Genomic DNA, 25,350 nt, shown 5'->3' on the forward strand with positions numbered 1-25,350 from the left:
ATCGCTGATAATATATATATATGAAAAATATTAAACATATATGCATTACATACTTGTATATAAAGACCGACTTTACACTGTGAATTCCTTTGCAGCGCGTCACGCTGAATTACTGTACATTGCATCATTAAGCAGTTTCCACTACGTAAGGCAACCGGTCGAAGTTTTAATAACTTCCTCAAAACTCCCAGTTTCGGAAAGTCCCTGGTACAACGAGCAAATGAGATTGAGATGTTGCGTATATGACGTCTCTTAAAAAGGAGGTCCCAGTGGCAGGAATAGAAACGGGCGATTGGCGTAGCAGTTGTAGTTAATACCTTCGAGGCGTTCCCGTGTTTGTTTTAGCCTGCATTGTGTTGCTTTTATAGAGGAGGTGCGGACGGGGTTTGTGTTGGTAAAATCATTAAGCAACATAGTGGGAGGCGGCCTTGAAAAGCATAAAGTTTGAATTTCTGAGAACATTTTAGACAAAGGGCAGCGTCTTGATCGACACCGAGTAGCTCGACCTAACACATCTAACTCAAATTTGCGTCGTGGTCTTGACGTTGTTTACGAAACGTAGCGCATTAAGTTTTCAGGTTTCAGAATACAGATGTTAAAATCCACGCAAAAGGGTAGATCGGCGAAAGTAGCACTCGTTTGCTTTTTAATCTTGTTTTTCTTTGCGCGGAGTCGTTGGCGTGTTCTCGGATTTTTTGTTTACAATAAGGAAGTGAATCTTCCTGCTCCGCCATTTTCGTTTACTCTGTATCCTGCGCCATCTCTTTAAAGGGGACTTTTTGGCAAGAGAAAAAACAATTTTTTCGGAAAGAAAAGATTTTCGGAATCGGAAGATAAACAAAGGCCGAGGCTCCAGGTACAGCTTTACTTGACTTGTTTAGCAAGCGAGCAGGTTGGACTCAACAAAGAGTGAGGAAACGGCCGTGCGGAGCAAGTATATGGGCTCATTGACAAGGAGTCGGAGCTGTTTTGAAAGGAAAGTTTTTTTTTTTTTGCCGCTCCAGGTAGCCGATGTATCCTCCTTCGTGCGACTTTCAGATCATGCTCGGGGAAACTCTCAGCCACCACATCGAGTCTAAACTCGATAACATCGAGAACAGCAAGCCCACCCCCGTCGGGTCGAACCTGAACAAAAGGCAGGCGCTGCTGAAGAAAGCGGGGAGGCGAGTGCGCTCAGCCTCCACGGGCTTGCAGAACCGACACCATTACCACCTCCTTCACCACCACCACCACCACCAGCAGCAGCAGCAGCAGGGCCAGAAACACCCGGCTCTGCTCCGAAATGGCACCACACGCTTCACAGACATCAACAACAACAACAGCAGCAGCAGCAGCAGCAGCAGCCCCGGGGCTGGCATCAAAAAGACTGAGGCTGTCGCCAACCGAGCGCAGGCTGCTACTGCAATTACACTCCACCACCTCAAGCAAGGGGCCAAAAAGGAGGTAAGATGTCGATTAAGTTCTCGTTTGTGAAACATCACCGGGTGCGTGATAAAGACGAGAACAACGGGTGGCGATATTACTGTTGTAGAGGGTCCCAGGAACCGTGTCATCGGTGTCAAAGGTGGTGGGGGGCAACAGCTTGTTTTGCTACCTGATGTAATTCGCTTGATGTATACCAATAACGGAAGTGAACATTTCACGTTTTATTTGTTTAGAATAGTTTAGTAACGCATCCATGCGTAAATATTGTGGTCGTTGAGGTGACGACACTTCATTAAGGGCTGTGGGTCCCCAGCGTTTGTTTTGTATACATTGCCCATTATGTGGTGCGCTGGGTTAGCTGCCCGCTACCGCTGTTCCAATTCGGCGGAAATCAAACGAGTTTGGTTGACCCACCGCTGGAAAATATGACGACGGTTCTCAGATCAGCCAATCAGCGCGGCGGTCCTCGGCAGTATGAATAAGTAATGAGGAGCCGCGAGCCTGCGGGGGCAGGCGGTAGTGGGTTAGGTTGTGCCAGGTGCGAACGTGCAGTTTGAGCCGAGGTTGATGAAGGATCCTCAACAGTTTTCTGATGGCGCTGTGCCAAGGCGGTCGGGTTATTATGTAATAATAATCACCCCGAAACCGGATGACATAGTCTAATAACCGCCTTGTTGTTTAAACGTCATTACTGGATTTATTTTTCTTGCGATATAAGCTTGACCTGCCCAGGAGCGGGATGAAGTTGGAAATTACCCCTGAATGTTCTTCGGTTACCTATTGTAGAAATTACATAACGTCTAGAATCACTACTGTAAACAAAAAAACGCAGATTCCTTTGTAGTTTGTGATTGAAGTATCGGATAACATGGAAAGCATGTTGCACTATTGTGCTTTTTCGACACTCAATCTGTATATACCTATGCACGTCTTGTTTTACAGTGAGCGTATTTTGCAAACACTTATATATTTATTGTGTATTACTGTACGTATTTTAATTTTCCGTCTATTCTGATGTCTTGTTTTTGCTTGTCTTGGGCTGGGCCTGCTGTAACGCCTCGATTTCCCTTCGGGATCAATAGAGTCTTGTCTCTCTGGAACATCAAAACCTCTTTAACTGACACTGAAAGTGACAACAAAGAGTTCAAACAGCGAGGTCGTTTCTCCGATGTACTGCGAGATGGGAGAAACATTTTTCTAAGGAGCCGTCCTTAAACGCGGGTTTAAGTTGTTGCGATCTAAAGGCGCATTTATTCTTTTTTTTTTTCCCCCACCCCCTTAGGTATTGAAGTCAAAAACAGGAAGAGCCGACAGAGCCCCCTTTACCAGCGGCCACTCTGTGTACAACCTGAACAAATGTGAGCAGCCAGCCCAGCCTCTGAATGGCAGCAGCCAGAGGGCCAGGCCCAGCATGCTCGGCGAGGTCTCCCCAGCGAGGGGGCAGGAGAACGGCCCCCGCCTCAGGTCTCCTCCTCTGGAGCTGTGCGGCGGCGAGGGGAAGAAACCGCTACACTCGGGTGACGTTTTCCACAAGCTGGCCGCAGTCCGCGCGGCCGAGCCCGGCCCCGAAGAGCCCCTCAGGGATGGCGAGAAGAACTACGCGGGCGCCAAGTTCAGCGAGCCGCCCTCCCCCAGCGTGCTCCCCAAGCCCCCGAGCCATTGGGTGGGGGAGAGGGGCCCCCGGGCCAGCGGCCCCAGCCGGGAGCTCATGACCGTTCACCTGAAGACTCTGCTGAAGGTCCAGGCGGAGCCGTGACTGGAGATTCGGAAGCAGAAGGAAAAAAAAACGTCGTACCCCTCTGGGAATCGGCACTGAAAACACGACTCGGAGGAGCACTGGAATAGGAAATCGTTGCAACAGGAAGTCCCGAAGTTTTGGGCTGTTTTAGATTTTATACTTGTGCAGAACAGCGGCCTTGTACAGTTTAAGGAACTTGTGTAAATGTAAATACTGTAATATTTGTGTATATTTTTTCATGTTATTTTAACCAAAGTAAAATATAGTTTTGTTACTGAAACTTAAAATGTATTAAGCACCCCGAGGTGTTGCACTTTTTAAATGGTTTTATTTTGTCTAGAAAACAAAACTGAACAAAAAAAACCTATACATTTGAAGACTGCAGTACCCATTGGGGCACAATGAAGGTAAGAAAAGATTCTTACAAATTTGCACAAGACTGATAACCACACAGGTGCTGAGGCACCTAGCTTCTAACATATATGGAATGAACTGTGGTTCTTAAAACTGCGTCATCCTGAATGGCTGCTATTCATTGAATGCACTGCGGAGGATTCTGCAATCCAAGTGGCACAATCTTTGTGAAGTCCAAGAGCTGGGATGAAGATGTGAAAGTTTTATAATGTAAGAATTGCGACCTCAGAGAAGGAAAGCTGCCTGCTAGACTGTTAAAGAAGCATCGTTCTTGAGGTGGTATTACCAGCACTGACCTGAAGTTCAAGAAAGAACATTTATTTATGTGTCTTTGTTGTATCTTATAATGTCATCTGTGAGTTCTTGGGTTAAGATCCAAAGAAAATATAATGGAAGTTGTCAAAGGAAAGATGTTTTCTTGTGATTAGATAGGTTGATTTTAAAATAGGCTTGTTCTCTCATGCCGTTTTTTAGGGGTTCCTAGCTTGTAGCTTTGAAATGTGAAATCCAGCAGGGTTTCAATGTCTCCTGTAGGTAGCTCTTCATCTAGGAGAAGTGTTAAATTGATCCAACTTTAAGATTTAATTGGAACTTTTTCCACAGCCTTAAGCACTTGTTTTAAAAAGAGACACGAAAGACCTACTGGACTCTAGTCCATAGCTGGGAACCTCTGCCATATGTAGTCAGGCAGCTATTGTGATTTCTTGGATCTAAAAAGGTGCAGAAATGGAAAGTAATATACAGTATCAAAATTCCAGACTTTGTGTTGCAACAGTTTATTTTTATTATTCCAGGATCATGTGATAAGAAAAAAAAAGCATTGCTGCTTGAGCCCACTAATCTGCAATTTGTTGAGTGTGTGTCACACACGTGTGTGTGCTCTCAAATTTGAATTAAAATATTTGGCATCCCCCACAACAGCCTTTTTGTCCTTCATTTAATTTTACCTTGAATGTGTTTTGGTTAAAATCGTTAAGTCCAAACATACACCTGTAACTGTCAGCCATCTTGTTCTCTGCAAGGAAAAAAAAGAATCTATAGGTCCTCATTGCTTTCTCTAACGAGGAGTATACAATATGGAGAATGATTTCTAGAAGAGATCTCTGTGCTACAGGGTATTCGAAAAATGTAAAATACACATGGCCGAATGTACAAACGTGGTGTTGTGATGGTGCGTGGCTCAATGTGATTGGTTCCCAGCCCATCACATGCTCTATCCTGTGACACCGTAAAGTTCGAAACGTGAGGTGAATGCAGTGGCTCTTGGGTAGAAAATCATTTGCAAACAGTATACAGAGCTCCACGCATGTCGCCAAAGCAGTGGGAATAGTCGAGATGGAAAACCCAAACTGTTTTGTTCAGCTAGTTTCTAGCTTGTTTAACTCGTCTAGAGCTGATCTGGAATGAAACCCAGCAGACACACCTCCTCTCTAGGACATGTGGACACATCTGGTCTAGTCCTTAATTGTATAAGAAGCAGACACTGGCTTTTGACACTGCAGGTTGTGTCTGGTAAGTAACCTTTGGGTAAGTACAGAGGTTTTATTGGTTATACATCCATCTGATGCACACTACGTGTCGACCTTTATTGGCATGTTTAATAAATACAAGAAGGAATAACCTAAGCAAAAGAAGAAAAGTGTGAAACAATGAGCCTGATTGTAATGAATGCAATATGTGTGTGATCGTGGTCTTGACAGCTGAGCAGTAGATCAGTCTGCCTAGTGTGTTGTCGTTAGTCACGACCAGCCAGAGCTTCAGCAGCTCATCAACTTGGAAGTTGTCGTTTGACACTCCAGCAGTGTTTTACAACTGAAATTATGTAAAGGCCTGAAATGGAAATCTAATAAGTAAATTGATTCTTAAAATGTAGAGAGCTTTAGGAAAATATATAACAAGGATGTAACTGCTGTGCTCCGTGCAGATTTTTAGAAGACAGTGTGTCAACAAACTACGCACTGTCTAGGTTACTTTTAGAAGACAGTGTATCAAAACAGGATGTACTGTCTGAGTCATTAGATTAGCCAAAGGTAACTGTTAAGCTTTGAAACAAATCTATTGGTGCTTCTTCTTTCGTTTTTATGATGTAATCTGTTTTGTCTTAGGGAAAGGGGAAGTGTTAGAAGGGACAAAGTGCTGAGCTTTCTCTTACAGCGCAACATCTTATAAAAACCCTGTCCTGCTTGTAACGAGTTGAGCCTTTAATGCACGCTGCAGAGTGGCAGCAGGGCTCCCAATATTGCAATATTGAAATAAAGTCCTTACTCAGGTGAGAACTCTCTCTTGTGGCTTCCTTGATAGTTATATTTCCATGACAGGCCCCGTTTGACTATTAAAAGCACATTGAAATTAAACATTTAAATTCAAATTTATTCTGTCTGCTGTTTGAGCAACAGCCAGGATGTCTGTCACTATCACTAAGGTGCCTTATTATGCCAAGTTATAAATTCACAACCATCTTCCAAAAAACAAAAAAAAATCAATGTTGATCAAATTTCTGATTACCAAAAGGACAGCCAGAGTAGCCAGAGCAAACAAAGCAATATCACAGTGTCTCTGTGCTGTTCAAATGTGTGTGTGATGCAGTTACTTAGGATCATAATAATTAATTCTTTACACTTATATAGTGTTTCTCCAGACACTCCACAACCACCAGTGTGTAGCACCACCAGGATTAGTCAACACCCCTACTCTTTTAGAGAAACACCCTCAGATTTTTAATGAGCACAGCAAGTCAGGACCTCAATTTAGGTCTCATTCAAAGGACAGGGCCTTTTTACAGTACAGTGTCCACATCACTATACTGGGGCATTAGGACCCACATGGACCACAGGGTGAGCGCCCCCTGCTGGCCCCACTAACACCTCTTCCAGCAGCAACCTTAGTTTTTCCCAGGAGGTCTCCCTTCCAGGTACTGACCAGGCTCCCACCCACTTAGCTTCAGTGGGTTGGCAGGTGTGAGTTGCAGGGTGATAATAGCCACTAACATGACAGTTCATTAATCATTTGTACTTATGACTGAAGGCCATTTTTACCATTTTAAATTTCTCAAAGGTTTTCAGTTTGATTTATTTTTTTTTCATTTTAGAAAATACGATAACATGGAATCCAGATGAGAAAAATTCAGTTTTATATCATCCTGTATAACTGATATGTACATCTTATTTTTTTCTTCCAACAAATTGGAGGGCGTTGTATCTCATTTTCAGAAAGCAGGGTCCTGCTATTTAAATATGAGCTAAACCAACACAGAAATATTGGCTATCAAAGAATCAGAGCAGTTGACTGCACCTCAGCTACAAAGTAGTCAGAACTAAGAACAACGCCTTGTATTTCTAACATTGTTATAGCCTGTTGGTTATAGTTAAGGTCTTATCCTACAATGCAGTAACTTCTGTACTGTTCAACAACAGTGCTGGTAGAACCCAAACTGCTGCTATATATCATGTAAACTGTAGAAACAAAGTTTAGCAAAATACATGTATTCATACATTAAGGGGCTGCTTACACACTACAGTATGTGTGTCACGATTGCAGTCCCTCCCCCTTAAGGGCGCTCCGGCTCGTTCACTTTTTAGTTGCTGTTGTGCACCTGCTCCCTGTTCCAGCCCACCTTTAAAAGCCCGGCGCTCACTCTGTTCCGGGCTCTGCTCGGGAACACGGACGCCCGGAGACTCGCCTACCACCGAGTCGCCCTACGTCCGCGGCTCGGGTGGCGTTCGCCTCCTAGGTGTCCTAACCCAGCCGAACCCGGGACCTGGAGCGCCTGGTTCCGTTCCCCCTTCCCCCCCCCGATCCTTCGCCGGATCCCGCTGCGGTTTTTAACTTTGTTTTATTTCGTCTTGGATTGATCTCCCGGCCCTGGACTTTCGCCTGCACTGGATTTCCCTTTGGACAGTTCGCCTGGACCACGGGCCCCCGCCCGCTTCCTCGTCTCCCCCCAGTGTGTGTTCACTCCCCTCCGGATTGTGTCCTCTGTTTAGGGTCCTGAAAGAACGTCTCGTAACAATGTGCTTATACGTTATGTGTTGTGTAGATATTGTGCAACCTCTATAATTATACCAACTATAATATAAATACATTTATGCGTACGTGCATGTCTAGTCCGGTAACAGATGTGTTGCTTTTCACTGCTTTGCAGATTTTCTTGCTCTGTTTCACAGCACTCCAATCAGTGCCTTTTGATGATCCACCTTCAAGCCAGAAAGGTCGGACAGACCTTTTAACCGACCTGCTGCGAAATGCAGATCAATTTCTTTCCACAGTGGGGAAAGTGAGACAGACCGTGAAGAAGCCTGAAGCTGTGTGATCGATGCCAAGGCTGTGGACTTTTATGAAGACGTAACCAGTTAGAGGAACATGACAGAAGCGTGTGAATTCTCCTGTAATTTAAAACAAAGAGCTTCTCTTTACTTTCTCAGGTTATTACAGCCAGCTGAAACATTTAATAGTGCAATTTTATTTGTCTTTATTGTCGGTAATAATTAATCGCTTTGAAAGGTGAGAAATGATCAGCCTCGCAGTTCGCAGTTCAATGTGGCTGTTGTAATATACTGTAAACACAGATGATGGATTTTGATTCACAGATGCCGAAAGCCCCCTGCTGTTGAAAACAGCAAATCTTGAATGTAGATTTTTGGGTACAATTCCAACTACTAATGCTGCTGCTGCTACTACTATCTACTACTGCTGCTACAAGTAGTACAAGTCCTAATTCTCAAAGCACCCTAATAAGACCACGGTAAAAAGAAGACCGCGCCCCCTAGTGGCAAATGTGAAAACCTTCTGCGTTTGTAAACAACGTGTCCTGAGTTTATTCCTGGGGGTTGTAAACATCAAAGCTTTCGAGAACTTTGTAGAAGTCCTGAATATGTACAGTCATATGTGCCTTGTGGGTAATGGTCTTTCGTGGGAAAAAACAGAAAAAATCTCAGACGAATAGAATGTACAGACACAGAAAACGATTGTTTTTTTAATAGTAATAATTTTATATATATGATAATAAAAACTATAATAAACTTTATTTTATATAGCACCTTTAAAGGTGGCTTCTCAAAGCGCTTTACAGGATGACAACAACAATAAATAAGGAGAATACACAAGATAAGACACAATTACAATATACAGAGGAGACATGGATGGTGGTACTAAGAAGAGCAGAGGGGTGAAGAATGGAACCAGTTAAGTAAAGGCTTTTCTGAAGAAGAGGGTTTTGAGTCTGGATTTGAAGGAGTTTAGAGAAGGTGACTCTCTGATATCCTTGGGCAAAGAGTTCCAGAGCTTGGGGGCATAACAGGAGAAGGCCCTGTCACCCATACAATGTAGACTGGCTTGGGGGACAGTAAGGAGGGCAGAATGTGAAGAAAATTTGGACATACTGCAGTTTGTTCAGAGTAGATTTTGATACCCCTGCGAGTAGAGCATTGCAGTAGTCAATTTGAGAGAATACAAATGTGTTGATCAGCTTTTCAGCCACAGTTAATGATAGCATAGGGCGTAGTCTTGCGATATTAGGTGAAAAAAAGATTTTTTAGCAGTATGCTGCACATGTGGGTCGAATGTTAAGCCAGAATCGAATATAACCCCAAGGTTTTTCAATTTTGATTGAAGCTCAAATACAGAGCCATCTACAGATAGGGTTACAGGACTGGCTTTACGAAGTTGATGGGGGGTGCCAATAAGCATGACTTCAGTCTTGTCACAGTTAAGATGAAGGAAGTTTTTAGTCATCCAAATTTTTATGTCAGAGATGCAATTAGATAGAATAGAGACAGCCACATCAGTGTCGGGTTTGGTATGGATGTATATTTGAGTATCGTCAGCGTAAAAATGAAAGCTGAGGCCATGTGAGCTTAAAAGCTGACCAAGAGGGAACATGCAAATGCTGAAGAGCAAAGGGCCCAGTATTGAGCCCTGAGGAACACCAGACTTAACAAGACCAATTTCAGACCTGTACCCATTAAGAGAGACATAGTGACAGCGATCAGTGAGGTAAGATTTGAACCATTTGAGAGCAGTGTCAGAAACTCCAAACACAGTCTCAAGATGAGAAAGTAAGATGTTATGGTCAACAGTGTCAAAAGCAGCACTGAGATCAAGGAGGATGAGTATAGAAAGAGAACCAGAATCAGAAGCTATTAGAAGATCGTTGGTGACTTTGACCAGGGCCATTTCTTTGCTGTATTACGTATTCATTCACAGCTCGTCTATATATTTTTATTTGATGGGAAGTGGGGCTGCTGGTGTAGACGTAACCGATTGTGTAGCACTGCATAAAGCAAAAAACAAAATCACACAGCCCCAACTTCCAGAAACATAGGCATCTGTTTTTGGGATTTATTGGCTTGAACGGCCAAATACATTTAAACCAATCTATAACCTTAAAAAAGTTAATCTTGAGAACAACTTTAGAACCATATTTTCGAGGAAATATTGAACATCTGCTGTATGCCTGTATGCCTGTAATGTCATGTACTGTCACACTGCTTCGTTAAATGCCTTGGGGCAACCTTGTTGTGAAAGGCGCTATATAAAAATAAATGGAATTGTATGCTGACAGGAGTGCTCCTTCTACTGATGTTGTTACATAAACATTCTTGACATCGTGTGCTCACCAGGAGAATCGAGATGCTGTTTTATTAACTATTGTGGAAGAAATTCACATATAAAAATTAGATCACTTCACAAATAGCAAACAGCACCTTTAAATCACCAAACCCTACTGGTAATGTGTCACATCCTATCACACCAAATCAAAACTGCAAGCAACTCCTCAGCTGTACGCAGAAATGTCTAGTGTGTAACACCATATCACGACGTTACTGCCCAGTCCACACTGGACGTGTGTATATTGGATAGCTCTCGGATATCCTCAGAACTTTTATTACATTTCCAAATTGGCAAAATCCACACAGCTGCTCACTAGAAGGGCTGGACATCGTTTAATGCTCCTGGGATGTTCCCGAGGAAGATCCTGAGCGAAGCAGGTGAGTTGCACACACTTCGGATGACAAATTCCAATGAGAATGAAAAAGAAAACTGAGTGCTCCCCGTCAGCCTCACTACAGTCATCATTTCTGCCCTCTTTTTCCAAAACCATTTCCAGACACCCCGAGTCTCCCAGAAATCAGCGTCTCCGCCCTGACTCCCTCCCACCAGTGATCCATGATCTCCTGGAAATCGCCCCCCCCCCCCCGCTCCCAACGTTTTCTGTTGGCCACACCCCCGCCCCCAAAAACCATCAGCAAATTATTTAATGATATAAAATGACCTTGAGCCATCTGAGAATCTGCTCAGAACTGCTTAACATGCCCCATCTCTGTATGACGAGAGTTTGCAAAGAAAGTGAGGTTATTCAAGTGGACTGGTGAGTTATAGTATTTATAGTGTAATACATACAGTATATATATTATAGTATCTATCGGCAAATTATTTCATTACATGGCTGTGATTTTTTTTAAAGGGGGACGGGATGGACAACCCCCCCCTTCCTGAAAACAATTTTTCAAAGTTGGGATGTCTGCATCTCCTTTTAATTCTTACACCCACGATCAATCCATCTGGTCCTTTCTACGAGCCCTGGCACTGCGGCCCTTGGTCTTGCCTCATTGCCCCACGTGACTGGCACCTGACACCCGATCCCTGCACAACAGTGGAAGGGGCTGGAACTGAAAGAGGGGTTTAGACTCACGTCTGCAGCTCCCACTGCCAAGAAAGCTGTTATTGTCCCCCGAGCGCTGCAACTGATACCAAGAATATCACTGTGACTGATTACTTTCCAAACTTGTTTATGCTCACTAGTTTAGAAGAATGCAGTACACTGTAGATATGAATTCTGTAAACTGTATAAACACTTCCCTTGCAAACTCTTCTCTCAATAGAGATCCTTATTGAGGTACTAAGTTGATCAGATGACTGTTTTGTAATACTTGGAACTTTCTAGTTCCAATTGCAGTAGATGCAGTGGCACAAAATGTCCTTACCATATTGTAACAGACAAATAAGTTCTGGATCCCGAGATCAAGTTTAAACAACTGAGTTTATTGCATGAAAGGAACAATAAGATTAAAGTATTGTTTGTAATATAGGTACAAAACATCCAGTTTATACAGCAAACTTCAGCCACTTCTGACGCAACTTGTTACCATGGTAGTTGGGGGAGGTCACCTGTGTTCGGGCATTCCCAAGACCTTGAGCACTTTGAATGGCCAGTTGTATCTTCCCTTAGTTAGGGAGTCTGTCTTGAATTGGATTCTCTTATCAGTTAACTCCCATCCCTGCCATAACTCAAAAGTGCTTAAGCACTTGGAATGTCTTGCGTCACGAGAAGTCTTTGTGCAGAAAGAAATCAGTTAACCCGTTTTTCATATCTTATATCTTTCTTCAATCTCATTCAGTACAGTTTCTAGCCTGCCACCTTACCACGTCCTACTCTTCCACATGATAATCTCCACAGTGGACTCCAGTAACCCCTAACCCTGGACTATCGTATTGTACAGTATGTGCGATATGATAGCCAAATACCAGCCACTGACCTACTAATCCCCTGCCACACTGGGGCTGAGCAGGATCTGGAATAGGCCTCCTTCACAATATCACACAGGAGAGACGTATCCCAATATGTCTGGGACAACACAGCATGAAGAACAGCAGGATGCAAACTACTGCATTTTGGAAGGGACCCAAAGACTGGCACAGCCATGTAAGAGATGTTTGCTCTGGGATTGAACGGCCAACACAAGGGGCAGGAATTTATATACAGTATTTCCCCCATTTTCATATATAAGTGTGGCTCCCTCGAGCAGGTGGAGTATGATTTGAAGAGTATTTCGCGCCAGGAATGGACAGCAGTCCCGCACCACAGAACAGCAGGTTCCAGGTTCAATAAGCGTAACTTCATTCAAAATCCTATTCAAATCCTTCTCTTTATTTTCGGAGTGCCACCTACCTCAGTTAAAATGTTTCCCTTTAAGGAAGAGTGTCTAATGTATTTTAGCTTTGTAGAGGCCCGCATGTTAATCTGCTTTTCACGGTACCGTGCAAGACCAGTTTTCTGGGAAGTCAACAAATACTTGATTGACCGTCCCAGTTCTGCGGCAGGTTGCGCAACTTCACGATCTGCGCCTGTCAGCAAACACAAGCGTCTCCTGGCTCAACGTCCAGAACTGGAAGCAAGAAAAAGCTAACTGCATGCATGGACATGTAGTACTGATCAATTTTGCTGTGAGGTTTTTCTGCCTGAAAGCAATTTCTGAAACTACAGTTACCACAATGCATCGATACTGACGGTCCCTTTAAAGAGAGGTTGGTCAGGGTGCAGAAGTGTATTGGTGCTTGGGTGTACAGTAGGTGGCTCATGTAACGGGAAAGCTCAGCTAATTTAAGAAGAGGACAGCTGTCATTAGACTTTTAGCGACACAAATAAAATGTATTATTTTTTAAAAGTCAGAAATATACAGTTACTCATACAGTAACTGTCGGATAGCCCAAAAGATTATTAAACTCACAGTTTTACCTATAGTTCAGGCAGCATCTTAAGGGTAAATCTATTAACTGGTATAGATTGACAGTTTTCAGACTTGTCTTCTGTCGGGGAAACACAGAGCAGTGGCAGGTGTGGTCTTGGCCATGTGCTCGGCGGACCGGGAGGCAGGGACGTCCCTGCGGCAGCTGAAACGACTCGCCGGCAGCTGTATCGACGCGGCTCGGGACAGGCTGTGCGCCTTGAGCAGGGACATATGGAGCTGCCCCGAGCTCGCTTACGAGGAGAAGAAGTCCCACGACATCCTCGTCCGTTTCTTCCAGGAGGAGAAGGGCTGGAGCGTCGAGCCCCATTACAAACTGGACACCGCGTTCCGGGCGACCTGGGGACCCAGCGGCGGCGGCGGCGAGGATGGGGAGAGTTGCCTAAACATCGGGTTCCTCTGCGAGTACGACGCCTTGCCAGAAATCGGCCACGCATGCGGGCATAACCTGATCGCAGAGGTCGGTGCAGCCGCAGCCATTGGGTTAAAAGGTGTGCTGGAAAGCATGGGCGATCCTTCCGTCCGAGTGAAGGTAAGGCACGCCGAGCAATGTACAGTACGAATAGTGTTATGAGCTTATTATTATTATTATTATTATTATTATTATTATTATTATTATTATTATTATTATTGCCTTCGCCACAGTCAGCAGGATAAGCGGCGTCCTGATGATATGTAATGTTGTAATTAGACATGCGATAGAGGTGTCTGTGTGGCGCGTTTATCTTTGCGTCTTTTCTGTAAGTTTATATTTAGCTGTGCAGTGAGAGCAAAGTGCCTCCTTCCCGGCTTGCAGACAGTTTTGAGACACTGCGAGAGGGCACAGGACAAGTCATTTTGCGCGAGTGTCATAAAACAAGGTTAAAAAGTGTCAAAGCGTTTCATAAGCGACAATACAATCAATGATTTTGCCACGGAGGCAACAATGATAGTGCAAATTAGCTCTGCGTGTATAATTTCACGTACAGTATGTTGGGCACACAGCGCAGTTGTCACGTCATGTCATTTGCCAAACCACTTTATATCATACGGTGTCGCGGGAAGCCGGAGCCTACCCGGCAAGCAACGAGCGCAAGGCAGGGTACACCCTGGACGGGACGCCAGTCCATCGCAGGGCAAGTGCAAGCCAATCATACATGGGGACAATTTGGAGGCCACGGTAAAGGCCGAGGGGTCAGAATGTGTCCCGGACTCCGGCATAACTCCGTACTCTTATCGAGAAATGCTCCTGGATCTTTAAGGACCACTGAAAGTCAGGACCTCGGTTTAACGTCTCACCCGAAAGACGGCAGCGCAGCGGTCATGTACCGTATTGCGTCCGTGTCTGTGCGCACGGTGGTCGCACACGAGAAATCCCTTTCGAAAGCTCTAGAACCTCCGGTCGACGTCAAACTTTCCCCCCAAGTGATAGGACTTGCAACATAGGACACAGCCATTGGAATCGAGCAAAACTGAGAACAACCAGCTGCCTGGGCTGTGTTTTGGATCAGTGTAGTTGTAGCGAGTTACAGGTCCTGTTGGGGACCTGGGATAACAGGAACATGTTGTGAAGAGCGCTGCCGGCGTGGGGGAGGAACAGGGTGGCGAGTTTTACAGACTCGCTGAGAGTTTTTTTGCCCCTTCCATTGCCACCTGTATGTAAATAATTTTCTATAATTTATTATATTTTTTAATGATTTTATAAAATTTAATAATCTTCCAATAATTTTCGATTTTTGCACTTACAAAATGTAGCCATATGATGAGCTACTACTGTTTCCCCATAGCAGAAAAATTATATGTTCAAATATTCGGTTTTTGGTTGCAAAAAAGTCCCAGCCCCCAGTTACATATCTGGATCCCTGACCACGGAGCTACACTGCTGTTTTGTGTCATGTGCTGTACAAGGCCTTTCCTAGGAAAAATTGTACAGTTAACCTTGGCCACCCTCAAGGTCTGGTTGGGTGCCGAATTAACCGTGATGTGAGTGCTTGAAATTTGTAATCCTTACAGTGCAAAAAGCTTCTACAGAACAGTAGGTTGGGAAATGCTCATGACGCATGCCTAATCCGGTGTTGGTGATCATGGTGCATGACTCGTCAGCCTAAGAGAAGGGTAATTTATCAATATTTTATAGGTAAAATATTTAGATTCTTTGGTAAAGCTGCAGCAAGTTGGCCTGGCGGCGGAGATATTGCTTGTTCGTGTCTTCACCGCGGCAGGAAGCCCGTCTGTTTGGCTGGCGCAGGAGAAGGCAGTGGCAGGTGCCTTGGAGGCTTCAGTAATCCAGAAGCCTGCTGCCGCTTCTACGGTCATCTCAGGCGCTTGGCGGGACGATGGCGGTGCCCTCCCGTGCGTGAGGAAAGAGTGTTTGGCGTCTGCAGGTGACAGCGATCGGGACTCCGGCGGAGGAGGACGGGGGAGGGAAGATCGACCTGATGGAAGCCGGGGCGTTCGAGGGCTTGGACGTGGTGTTCATGGCTCACCCCTCTCAGGAGGATGCTGCCTACCTCCCTGACATGGCGGACCACGAGTAAGGGGAGCTGGTTACCGCCGAGTGGGCACACGGGGGAACTGCAGGGCTACAGATGGAAAGCCCAGGAGCAAGCGTTTATGCAATCATTGTCTCCCACACCTATGCAGAATCGAAGTACAGCTTCAAAAACATAGTTATTCATTGACCAAGCCTCGGCATTTAGCCGCAGAGTGATCCGAGTGGCTAATGCTAACTATAAATGTTACGGGACAGTGATGAACTAAAGATCTATACTCATTTTGGTGCAAAGAATCATGAATTGCGTTGGGAATTAACTCTACTCTTGAAACTCCAGTAAATAAAACAATGCAAATATGTAATTCCTCCAAATGGTATAGCATGACCAACACTTTATCTGACAAAGGTATAGAGCACTGTTGCACACAGAGACCAAAAATAACCATATTAACCATATTAAGTGGTTTGTAAAGTGCTTGTCCGTTGTGACCAAAGCTAAGTGAGGTCTGAATTTACCAGTACAGACGTTCCCGTGTTTTTGTGTTTCAGTGTGACTGTGAAGTTCTATGGAAAGCCTTCCCATGCTGCCGCTTACCCCTGGCAGGGGGTCAACGCGTTAGATGCCGCGGTTCTTGCTTATAACAACTTGTCTGTGCTGAGACAGCAGTTGAAACCTGACTGGAGACTCCATGGTGAGGACCCCCGCACTACTGCTGTTTATATTCCCTCTCGCTGACCGCGATGGTTACCTGAATGTAACTGTTTGCGAAACAAATATTGCTTTAGCTCCACGTGACCGGCTGGCTGAAGTTTCCAGTACTGTTGGTGTCGCCTCCCTTCCTGTTTCAGGCATCATCAAGCACGGCGGAGTGAAGCCCAACATCATCCCGGCCTATTCCGAGATGGTGTTTTACCTGCGGACGCCGAAGCGCTGGGACCTGCCTGTTCTCCGAGAGAAGGCCGAGAGGTGCTTCAGGTCCGCGGCCTGCGCAACAGGCTGCCAAGTAAGCATGAGGAGCAGGGTGTTAGTTTGGACCTCACGGTCTTGCACTTCGCTGTCCTCACACGCCACACGGGCCCCTTGTAGAAGGGGTTTGGACGGCAGTTGTGAGCATGAAATGCACCCCGCTGTAAAAGCAGCCTGGAAGATGTCTTAGAGCAGGGGGTCGGCAAACGTTTTACAGCGAGGGCCACTAAAAAGTTCTTACTAACCTTGCTGGGCCCCCCCACGTGAAATCCTCTTATCTAGCCGGTAAACTCACCGACTGGACTAGGCCGCGTTTCTCCGCGCACATCTCCTCCGCGACCTCTTGCACACGCTGCTGAATAAACTCCCCGTCCGCGGGGTTCCAGGTTTCGTTAGGCAAAGCAGGTCTTGCCAGCTGCTGCTAGAAGCCGTGATACTCGATAACTAGCTCGGGTAGCCCCAACTTTTTCTCAGAATCTTCTCTTGAACAGTTTATGTAGCCCCCTAAGCTTTCAACTCTTCTGATTTTTCCCTTTGTCCATCTCCTGTGTGTTCCGGAAACTTAGCCTGATGTTTTGTCTTGTAAGACCATTTTTATGTTGTATTCTTTAATCAGGGCGATTGTTTCCTGAATGATAAGACGCTGTACATGACCTTTTCTTTCCAAGGGACACAAAACGTGCTCTTCTGACCACTTGTCGTTGAGTTTCCGACCCTCCGCATCCATCTTTCTTTTTTTCGACATGGCAGGAATATCTTACAGTTAGCCTCTTGTCAGTTATGACTTTTAGAACCGTTTGAAATCATGACCTGCTTTCAAACAAGATAGCAAACAGTAGACGTCATTTGCGTGACTGAGCCAATCACAGTAGGCAACAAAAATCCGAATGTATCTACGGTAAGAATCAGCTGTAGCACAGGCGTATGTAACCTGAGCTAAAGCTAGTCTGATAGGCTAAAAGTCAAATGCTTTGTGCAAAAGGTGTTTTTCTGCAATTGACCGATAGTGCTGAGATAAAGCAGCAGAGCCACTGACGGAAGATTTTCAATATCTGATGCAAAAAGTTACCCCCGAGATTCAAACAGTAGTGGGCTGCGGGCATTTGGGCCGCGGGTCGTAGTTTGCCAACCCCTGACGTACAGCCATATAGACAGGACTATCCTCTCCTTAAAGAGGATCCTTCCCACCAGACAAGTTCTGAGGCCCGTTGTCACGGCACTGGTGAAAAATGGCCTGTTTTGTGACGCTGCAGTTGATGGACTTTCTCTGCGTTGGAGTCTTTGGATTTTAAATTTTCCATCGAGTCCTGAAAGCTTCACATGAAGTAAAAGCCGGGACGTTATGAAGCAACAGTTACACAGTGCTTCTATTTTCAGCTCATTGTGAAATGGCAATTCAAACCAAGGCTTTGTGTTTCAGGTTGAGCTTCAGTATGCGGCACATGAATACCACAATGTTCTTCCTATTAAAACGCTTCATCGCCTCTATGAGGAGAATGGAAAGTTACTTGGTATCGAATTTACAACTGATGAGGAAGTCCTAACTACTTCTTCAGGTAAAAATAAAGCTGGTTTCACACGTGGTGCTGTTTTGTTGCTATGTTAGTAATACGAGTGGGCTGGCACAAATACAAACTTGTTTCCAGCAGTGGGGAGCGAGGCATGAGTAATATTACATTTCAGAAACCCTTATGAAAGTTAGTGGTTCAGGAGCCAGAAGCAATACTAAGTCAGCCACAAACCGCTTTTTAGTGTTTAGTTTTTTAAAGGACATCACAACTGACAATGTGCAGTGAAGCATTTTCAGTCATTCCTGAAGTTTTATGCCAGTGTCAGGGCTGTGTGACTCTAATTGTTATTTTTCTCTGCTCAGATTGTGAAGATTTTAAATTTATTCCAAGAAGTAAAAGATGGGAATAATGCTTTTCAGGCAAAAGAGAAAAAAGGCTTCCTGACCAAAGTGAAAATAGAATGAGATGAACTGTTAGCTGCAGAGTCCATAAATGAAGCCAGTTATTTAAGAGCAAATAACTGGTTCAAGAACAAACCATGTTTAAAGTAGAAACAAGGACAAAATCCTTAAGGACTTAAACTCGCACTACGTACATAGGAACATGGAAACACGGTTTAAGAAAATTGTTAGTGGCTATAAGAGACGGTTGTGTGAATATCTTCTGAAGCCACATACTTGAAGTGTAACACAGTTAGACTTTGTGTGACGTATTTTAACTCATGTCCAAATACTCCCCTTTGGATTCCTGTGTAAGTGAGGTGATACACCTCCATGAAGCCTTGGGAGTATACGGTTTTAAATAACTCTTTTAATAAAAGTATCAGCATATCATTTTAGTGAAGTTCAATAAAACCCTTTAACAAAAAAGACAGGAAAAAGAGTTTATAGCACTTCTGGTTGTTGGTGAGGAACCTTGAATTCAAGCCTGTAACTCGTTTAGGACTGGCTTTTGAAAGTCTTATGCTAGGCATTTCTGAATGAACCTAGTTTAAAAAAAACGTTTTTGTGTGATTAATAGCACTCCAGTAATTAAAAAATAATCTTGTTTTTGTTCTTCACAGGCTCCACAGATTTTGGCAATGTGTCACAAGTAGTTCCAGGAATCCACCCCTATTTTTACATCGGCTCCGAAGCACTAAATCACACAGAAGAGTATACTGCTGCCGCCGGTACGACTGAAACACGGGTCAAAACGTCTACCGCTGTGCTGTGACCAAAATCCAGAGTGATGATCATAAATATTAGCTCCATAGGCGCCAAATAGCATTTCCTCACATTCAATAACAAAAACCTGTTTCATTTAATTACTGTATTTGTTTACTATTTCCCTTTTTATCTTTCCTGTTGAAAAGTTGAACTTCAAATCCATGCAGTTCCAGGTTTCGTTAGGCAAAGCAGGTATTTGTAAGACTAATTAAACGAGGTTCCAGGTTAGCAGGCATGGCTCAGTATTATGCCCACGTCTTTGATCGTTGGTGTTTTTGTGCTGAAATGTAAAAGACAGCATTACTCTCTCCTCCAGGTTCAGAGAAGGCTCAGTTTTACACCCTGAGAACTGCTAAAGCCCTGCTGATGACGGCCCTGGACCTGATTTTCAGCCCGGAGCTGCTGAAGCAGGTGAAGGAGGATTTTGCGCTGACCAAGCGGAGTGAGGAAAGACAGCTGCGAAGGAGAGAACAGGGCAGAGAGTCAAACTCTGTGCACTGCAGTGGGGCGTCTCAGTGAACCAGAGCACCAGGCTGCTGTCCAGCCGGGCACCTGCTTTTATTCACTGTTCACCATCACTGTAACACTCTTTCTACTGTCAAACATTGTACCAGTGGCCTTTTGTACTACATATGCTGCATAGACTTTTTTTTTGCTTGAGACTTTTTATAGTGTGTTACCTTTACAACTTTGATATTTTATTGGATTGTGACGTGCAAGCTCTCCTGATGGAGCTTTTAAGGACTGACAGTGGAAATAAGGGTGGCATCTTTCCTTTTTGTTTTACTTTTTAATGAATCGTCAGGCAGCAGCTTGTCCAGGCAAGCCTGGGTACTGACCGGGAGCACAATGTGAACGCTGGCCATTGCTCCACACCTCCTGCTACAAGAGGACATATTTAATCCACCAAAGACGCACCGGCCTCAGGAAAGCCAACCTGGAAAATCCCTCCTCAACAAGGCTCATCCAACACCCTCCTGGCCTTCACCTCCCAAGACAAAAGTGCTGCACTCTGAACTGCTTTAGGACTCAGACTAAATTAAAGACTAAATTTAGGACTTAGACTTAGACTAACTTCAAAGAGAAGCTTCAGGAGAGGAGTCTCGAAGAATCCTAGTCAAGTCTCAAAGCCAAGGCAGGTAATATTTAAGGCAGAGAGGTTGGTGAGTGGAAGGACCTCTGTTCAATTATAGTGAGGTTTTGAATTGCTTGTTATTTTTAATCTCGCTGATGCTTTAAGTGAAAGCATTTATACTCATTTATAGACTTGTTGAGAAGAACAGATCACTTTGATGGCTTTGAACTGTGAGGGAACTCCAGATAGGCTGGAGGCCTGTAGATATTAAATACAAATATCACCCATTTTGGGGGAAAAAAAAGTACTGTATTTAGCAGGACACTTTAGGTTGGTAGTACACTAAAAAACTTGTTTCCATTTCTTGGACTTGCCAGGACCAGATATTTCAGCTGTTCTAACTACCCTGAATACAGGTGTATTCCCACAAATACAGGTGTATCCTCTTATTCAGTTTTCTGACTGCTGCAGGACAGTATGATGTCACAGTTTTTAGTCTTTGTGCTTCCTTTTAGTACAAAAGTATAATTTGCATATAAACTTTCCTCTATGAAGGTAAATGGATTTTTAAATTAGAAATGGAATACTTAAATTATGGCAAGAAACAATTGAATAAAGACAAAAGTGGAGTGTTTTGAAGTACATTTTATCTTCACTAAACTACATCTCTCACAAAGTGAACACAGATCTGTTACCTCATATTAGGAAAATAACAAATCGGGTTCATTCTGACAATAATAGTTAATCTTTCAGAATTTAATGTCTTTTCAACCTGTTCACAAAATTGTGCTTTCCATATTTCAAGTGGCACATAAGACATTGGGCACAAAAAAGCAAATTCTAGTCTGAAAAAGTGTTGTTAGTTTATTAACGGTTTCGGGGGGTCACATCTGAAATCTTGCAGAAAGACAACATGCCATTCTTCCAAAACTCAAACATGATCTGGCTTAAAAATAAGAAAGTGTGACAAGAAAAAGTTAAAGTTATTTAAAAACAATAGCAAATATAAAAGCAAGACACCCTGGAGGTCCCTGGTAAGGAAACAAATATAAAAACCTGCATGTTCACATACAGCACGACAGTTTGCAACACAGTGATCATTTCAGCTGAGCACTTCAAGCTTTTCCAGATTCAACGTATTGGTGAAGTAGTATATACAAATCAGTTAATTAAAATGATTACAAATAAGACAGATAAAACATGTTTTAAATGCTACCAGGAGCATCTACAAAACACTCTACTGCACTGACTCCTCCTTCTAAGGACAAATGCTATCTCTAGCAGTCTAAGCTAATCAGTCTGTTGCTTACGGCCTTAGATTTTAGGAATGATAAAGACAGTTTAACTACAATACATTTTCCAAACCTACAAAAGATTTAAGACCATTCTTCAGAGCACTGCAACAGTGTTTTCCCAGTATTTATCCTTCTAAATGGAAACGAAGCACAGAATTGAACAGTACTATGTTATCTGGAAGCATCCATGAAGTCCACGAAAAAAAAAAGGTTTCAGATGTTCCTGGTTTGTTTTGTGCACTATCAGACTGAAAGACACAAAACACTATGCAAGACATTCAAGAACTCAAGTTAGTATGAGCACTAAGCTCAAATACTGAAGTCGACAATAAATGCATCATAATAGTTGCGCAAATCATTTCAGGTAGTGCTGTAAGCCAGCTATTTAGTCAGAAAAAGTGGATGAATTATACAATTATAAATGCATTTCAGATTCATTTACAAAGAAATGTAACTCAAAATGTCAACATATTTGTATTTTAAATAAATTGTGGTTTAGTTGCTCACTTCTACACTTGTAACGTTTTAGGGGAGTATGTGGAGCCTTTATTTCCTCTGAAAAGATTTTATTTAGGTATTTCAATGGTCTATATAAATATATAAAGAAAATCTGCCTTATTGTTAAAAAATCTATTTAATTTCCAAAATTCAAAGCAAAAGGTTTTCGGGATCTATGGTACCAAAACGCTGAAGGAAATCTAATTTAAAGCCCTCTGTTGAACGATGATGTACAGCATACTACCACCAGAGGGAATCGTTTGCTACATTTAGTTTTTTTAACTGTTGTAATATCGATCTCTACTCCTTTTTTTAATAGCAAATGTTCAGGACTTAAAAACTTTGAATGATTGCGAAGACTGTTAACTGCCATACTTTCACGGATTATAAACACTTGGGTCACCAGCCTGGCTCGCTTGTCTTGTTGTTTCAGAGCAGCTGAGGTGAAAAGGCTGACGAAGGAGAAACTTAAAAGTTGTGGCATTCTAGGTTCACAAGTTGAGACGTGATCTTTGCTGGGAAATGTAAAATAAATTAATCTGTTCAATAACTCACACTAAAAAAATAAAATCACTGTTGTAATAGGTCCTCCCTGAAGTGTGTTAGTATATGGAAGATTTGGGGAAAGGAGAAGGAAGTGTGGCCTTTGGACCATCGGAGGTTCAAAAGTGTTTAACGCGGTTTTAAAAATGTCAGTGTAAAAACACAGACGTTGCATTTTTCAGGGAACAATAACATCAGTAGTAAAATGCCGAACCTGTAACTACAGAATGTGACTTGTAGTCCTGAGTGTCAGTTTCCACAAATACTACAATCAGGTATTAACGCAGCCTAAGTATCTAAAAATGTACAATTTCCTTGTGGTCTCCTAAACATTTTCAATGATATATGGTCAGCATCTGGAGAAACGTTTTCATCACAGAGCTGTCTTCTCAAGCCAGTGACACTGATGAATTGGAGGGATTTATATATACTGAGCCATCAGATCGTCACTTCTTTTAATGAAAGATAAGCACAATGAAGTAAATGTGAGGGGCACAGCTCCACAGTCGTGATCATTGCAGAGCTCCAGCTCTGAGGCCCTGGGTTCAGTTCCAGATTTGGGGCGCTGTGTGCGTGGAGCTTGTATATTCTCCCCGTGTTCGCGCGGGTTTCCTCTCTCACAGGCGTGCTGGAAGGTCCATAAGCATCTGGGGAAACGGGACCTGGTGTGAGGGTGTGTGTAATGGACTGGCAGCCCCTACAGGGTGTACCCCACCTTGTGCCCTTGGCTTGCAGAGATTGGCTGTGGCTCCCCTGCACCCCAGAATTGTTTAAGTCATTAGGAAATGGATTGATAGAAATAAATGTGCAATGAATTCAGAAAAAAATGAATTATACTCTATGTATTGTGGATATTGATGAAAAGCTTTCTGGTATCATTTGGATGAATTGATTGTTTATTACTGACTGTGACCTTTTTGCCTTGCGTATTAAATCACCTCACCTTTGCACCGTCAGTATGTCACTGATATAAACTGGGAAGAGCAGTGGTCTTACTGCTCTATTTCTTGACTTTCTCCTGAGGCATTGTGACATGACTGGATTCCAGCAGCAATACAATAGCTTTCTTATGACATGGCAATGAGACCTGAGCCCCACTGGAAATCTGGGGTATGAGCAGCCCCGACCTGCGGCATCTGGGGCTCAGAGACCAGTGAACAGGCACAGACAGTACAGGTTCAGGGTCTATGAGGAATGAGACCCAGTGCAAAGCACGTGTCGCAGTTGTGCAGCTTATAGTGCTTCCATGACTTTCACAGCAGACCAGGACAATTTCTTTTTGGCATAATGAATTTATGTGATTAATAAAAATGTCAGTGGTGCTTTTTACAGAAAGAAATGTAATTTTCCTCATGTGAATTTGTGGATGTTCTAAGTTTGTTTTGGTGCTCCGTGTACTGTATAGGAGTCTGAACAGGGTTTCCTTTCACCGTATCCTTCCTATAAGGCAGGGGTCACAAACAGGTGGCCCTGAAGACCTTTCATTGTAGCCCTGAGAGGTTACAGTTATAGTTTATAGCATGAATTTCAATGTCAAAAGTACACCTCTCGGGTTTTGCATTGCTAAAGATAAAAAGCTGTGGGGGAAATGATAAAAATAAAGATAAAAATGTTGTTCTGTGTTGTTTGTGCGTTTATTCTACATTAGGACTGAGAAACTGTGGGAAAAGGTTATAATTTTAAGTGAGAAATGGTGGGAAAAAGTTTTACACTGTATTCTCAACTAGCCACGACTGTGTTTCTTTAACACTGGTGATTGCGTGGATATGCTCCAGAGAAAACGCATTATCTAGTTGTTTCTTCTTTTTTGGCTCATTGTCAAAGGTTTCTGTGACACCTATATGGCGAATTGAAATTTTTACATTCCACTACACGTTCTACACTTGCCATTTTGTTTAGGAGCTATTGAAAACCTGCACACTTCCTGCGGCAGTGCGAACTGTAGGGTAGACGGCCAATTCGATAGTGATGCTTTCCCACGTTCACGTCCATTGGTCTAAATCTCCCCCAATGCCTCCTCCTTAGAGTACAGCCGTGTATATCTGACATTTTATATCTGGACTGCATTTCAACTTTCAAAGTTTCAACAAGATTTAAAAACCTGAAGTGTTCTTGCTAGAAGCCGATTTTAAAATCGGTAGACAATGGTACTAAAAAAGTAAGAATTATTGCATCGCCACTTGAGTTTGAAACCAATTGATCTGCAGTCGTTTCCGAGCAATGGGACTGCAGGACTAAGAGTAGATGGACCAGTAGATGATGTTGAAGAGGATGTAGGCACCAGGAAAGATGATGCGGGAGTACTTGTCGATGGCGTGCGTGTCGATCCACATGCTCACGTAACTTCTTGAGTTCTTCCTTCTACTCGTCGTCCGATCATCCCCCAGCGCCAGGTGCACTAAGATCCTCTCCTGCTTTTCCCCGTTCTCGGGCACGCCGTAGGTCCCAGTGGTGTTGACGTCGACGTCGCTGTAGCTGGTTCCCATGATCAGCTGCCGGGGATGTGCCAGGCCGCAGGTGCAGGGGAGCTGCCGGCGGAAACACGGATCGCACAGGTCACCCGGCTACAGAACGCGCCCAGCACAGGACAGCCGTCTCACCTCGACGCGATCGCGCATCAGGCATAGGGAGTGCTCGCTCGTTAAACTGTCGCCTTTATCGACTCGGGGTGACCTGTCT

At 43.7% G+C, this 25,350-nt stretch overlaps 3 protein-coding genes across 3 annotated transcripts in view; 2 read left to right on the forward strand and 1 right to left on the reverse strand.

Moving 5' to 3' along the window:
• The first annotated feature begins 269 nt into the window (after positions 1–269).
• Positions 270–4,495, forward strand: pnrc1 (proline-rich nuclear receptor coactivator 1). Its single transcript, XM_088626746.1, has 2 exons — positions 270–1,443; positions 2,708–4,495. Exons 1-2 carry the CDS (start codon positions 1,012–1,014, stop codon positions 3,179–3,181), a joined length of 906 nt encoding a protein of 301 aa, XP_088482872.1. The 5' UTR covers positions 270–1,011; the 3' UTR covers positions 3,182–4,495.
• An 8,391-nt stretch (positions 4,496–12,886) lies between these two features.
• On the forward strand, positions 12,887–20,967 carry LOC148675421 (xaa-Arg dipeptidase-like). The gene is made up of 7 exons (XM_088626748.1): positions 12,887–13,633; positions 15,465–15,613; positions 16,124–16,266; positions 16,424–16,578; positions 17,962–18,097; positions 19,116–19,223; positions 19,577–20,967. The coding sequence occupies exons 1-7, from the start codon at positions 13,205–13,207 to the stop codon at positions 19,777–19,779; spliced, it is 1,323 nt and encodes a 440-aa protein (XP_088482874.1). The 5' UTR covers positions 12,887–13,204; the 3' UTR covers positions 19,780–20,967.
• Positions 20,968–21,186: 219 nt separating this feature from the next.
• The window catches only part of LOC148675422 (gamma-aminobutyric acid receptor subunit rho-1-like), a 36,239-nt gene continuing 32,075 nt past the window's right edge, over positions 21,187–25,350 (reverse strand). The window contains exon 11 of the mRNA XM_088626747.1: positions 21,187–25,199. Within this exon, the coding sequence (XP_088482873.1) occupies positions 24,906–25,199 (294 nt within the window). The 3' untranslated portion in view covers positions 21,187–24,905. The remainder of the gene's footprint in view (positions 25,200–25,350) is intronic.

The sequence above is a fragment of the Lepisosteus platostomus genome, chromosome 3 (genome assembly GCF_059453375.1).
Source record: "Lepisosteus platostomus isolate fLepPlt1 chromosome 3, fLepPlt1.hap1, whole genome shotgun sequence".
NCBI classification, from domain to species: domain Eukaryota; kingdom Metazoa; phylum Chordata; class Actinopteri; order Semionotiformes; family Lepisosteidae; genus Lepisosteus; species Lepisosteus platostomus.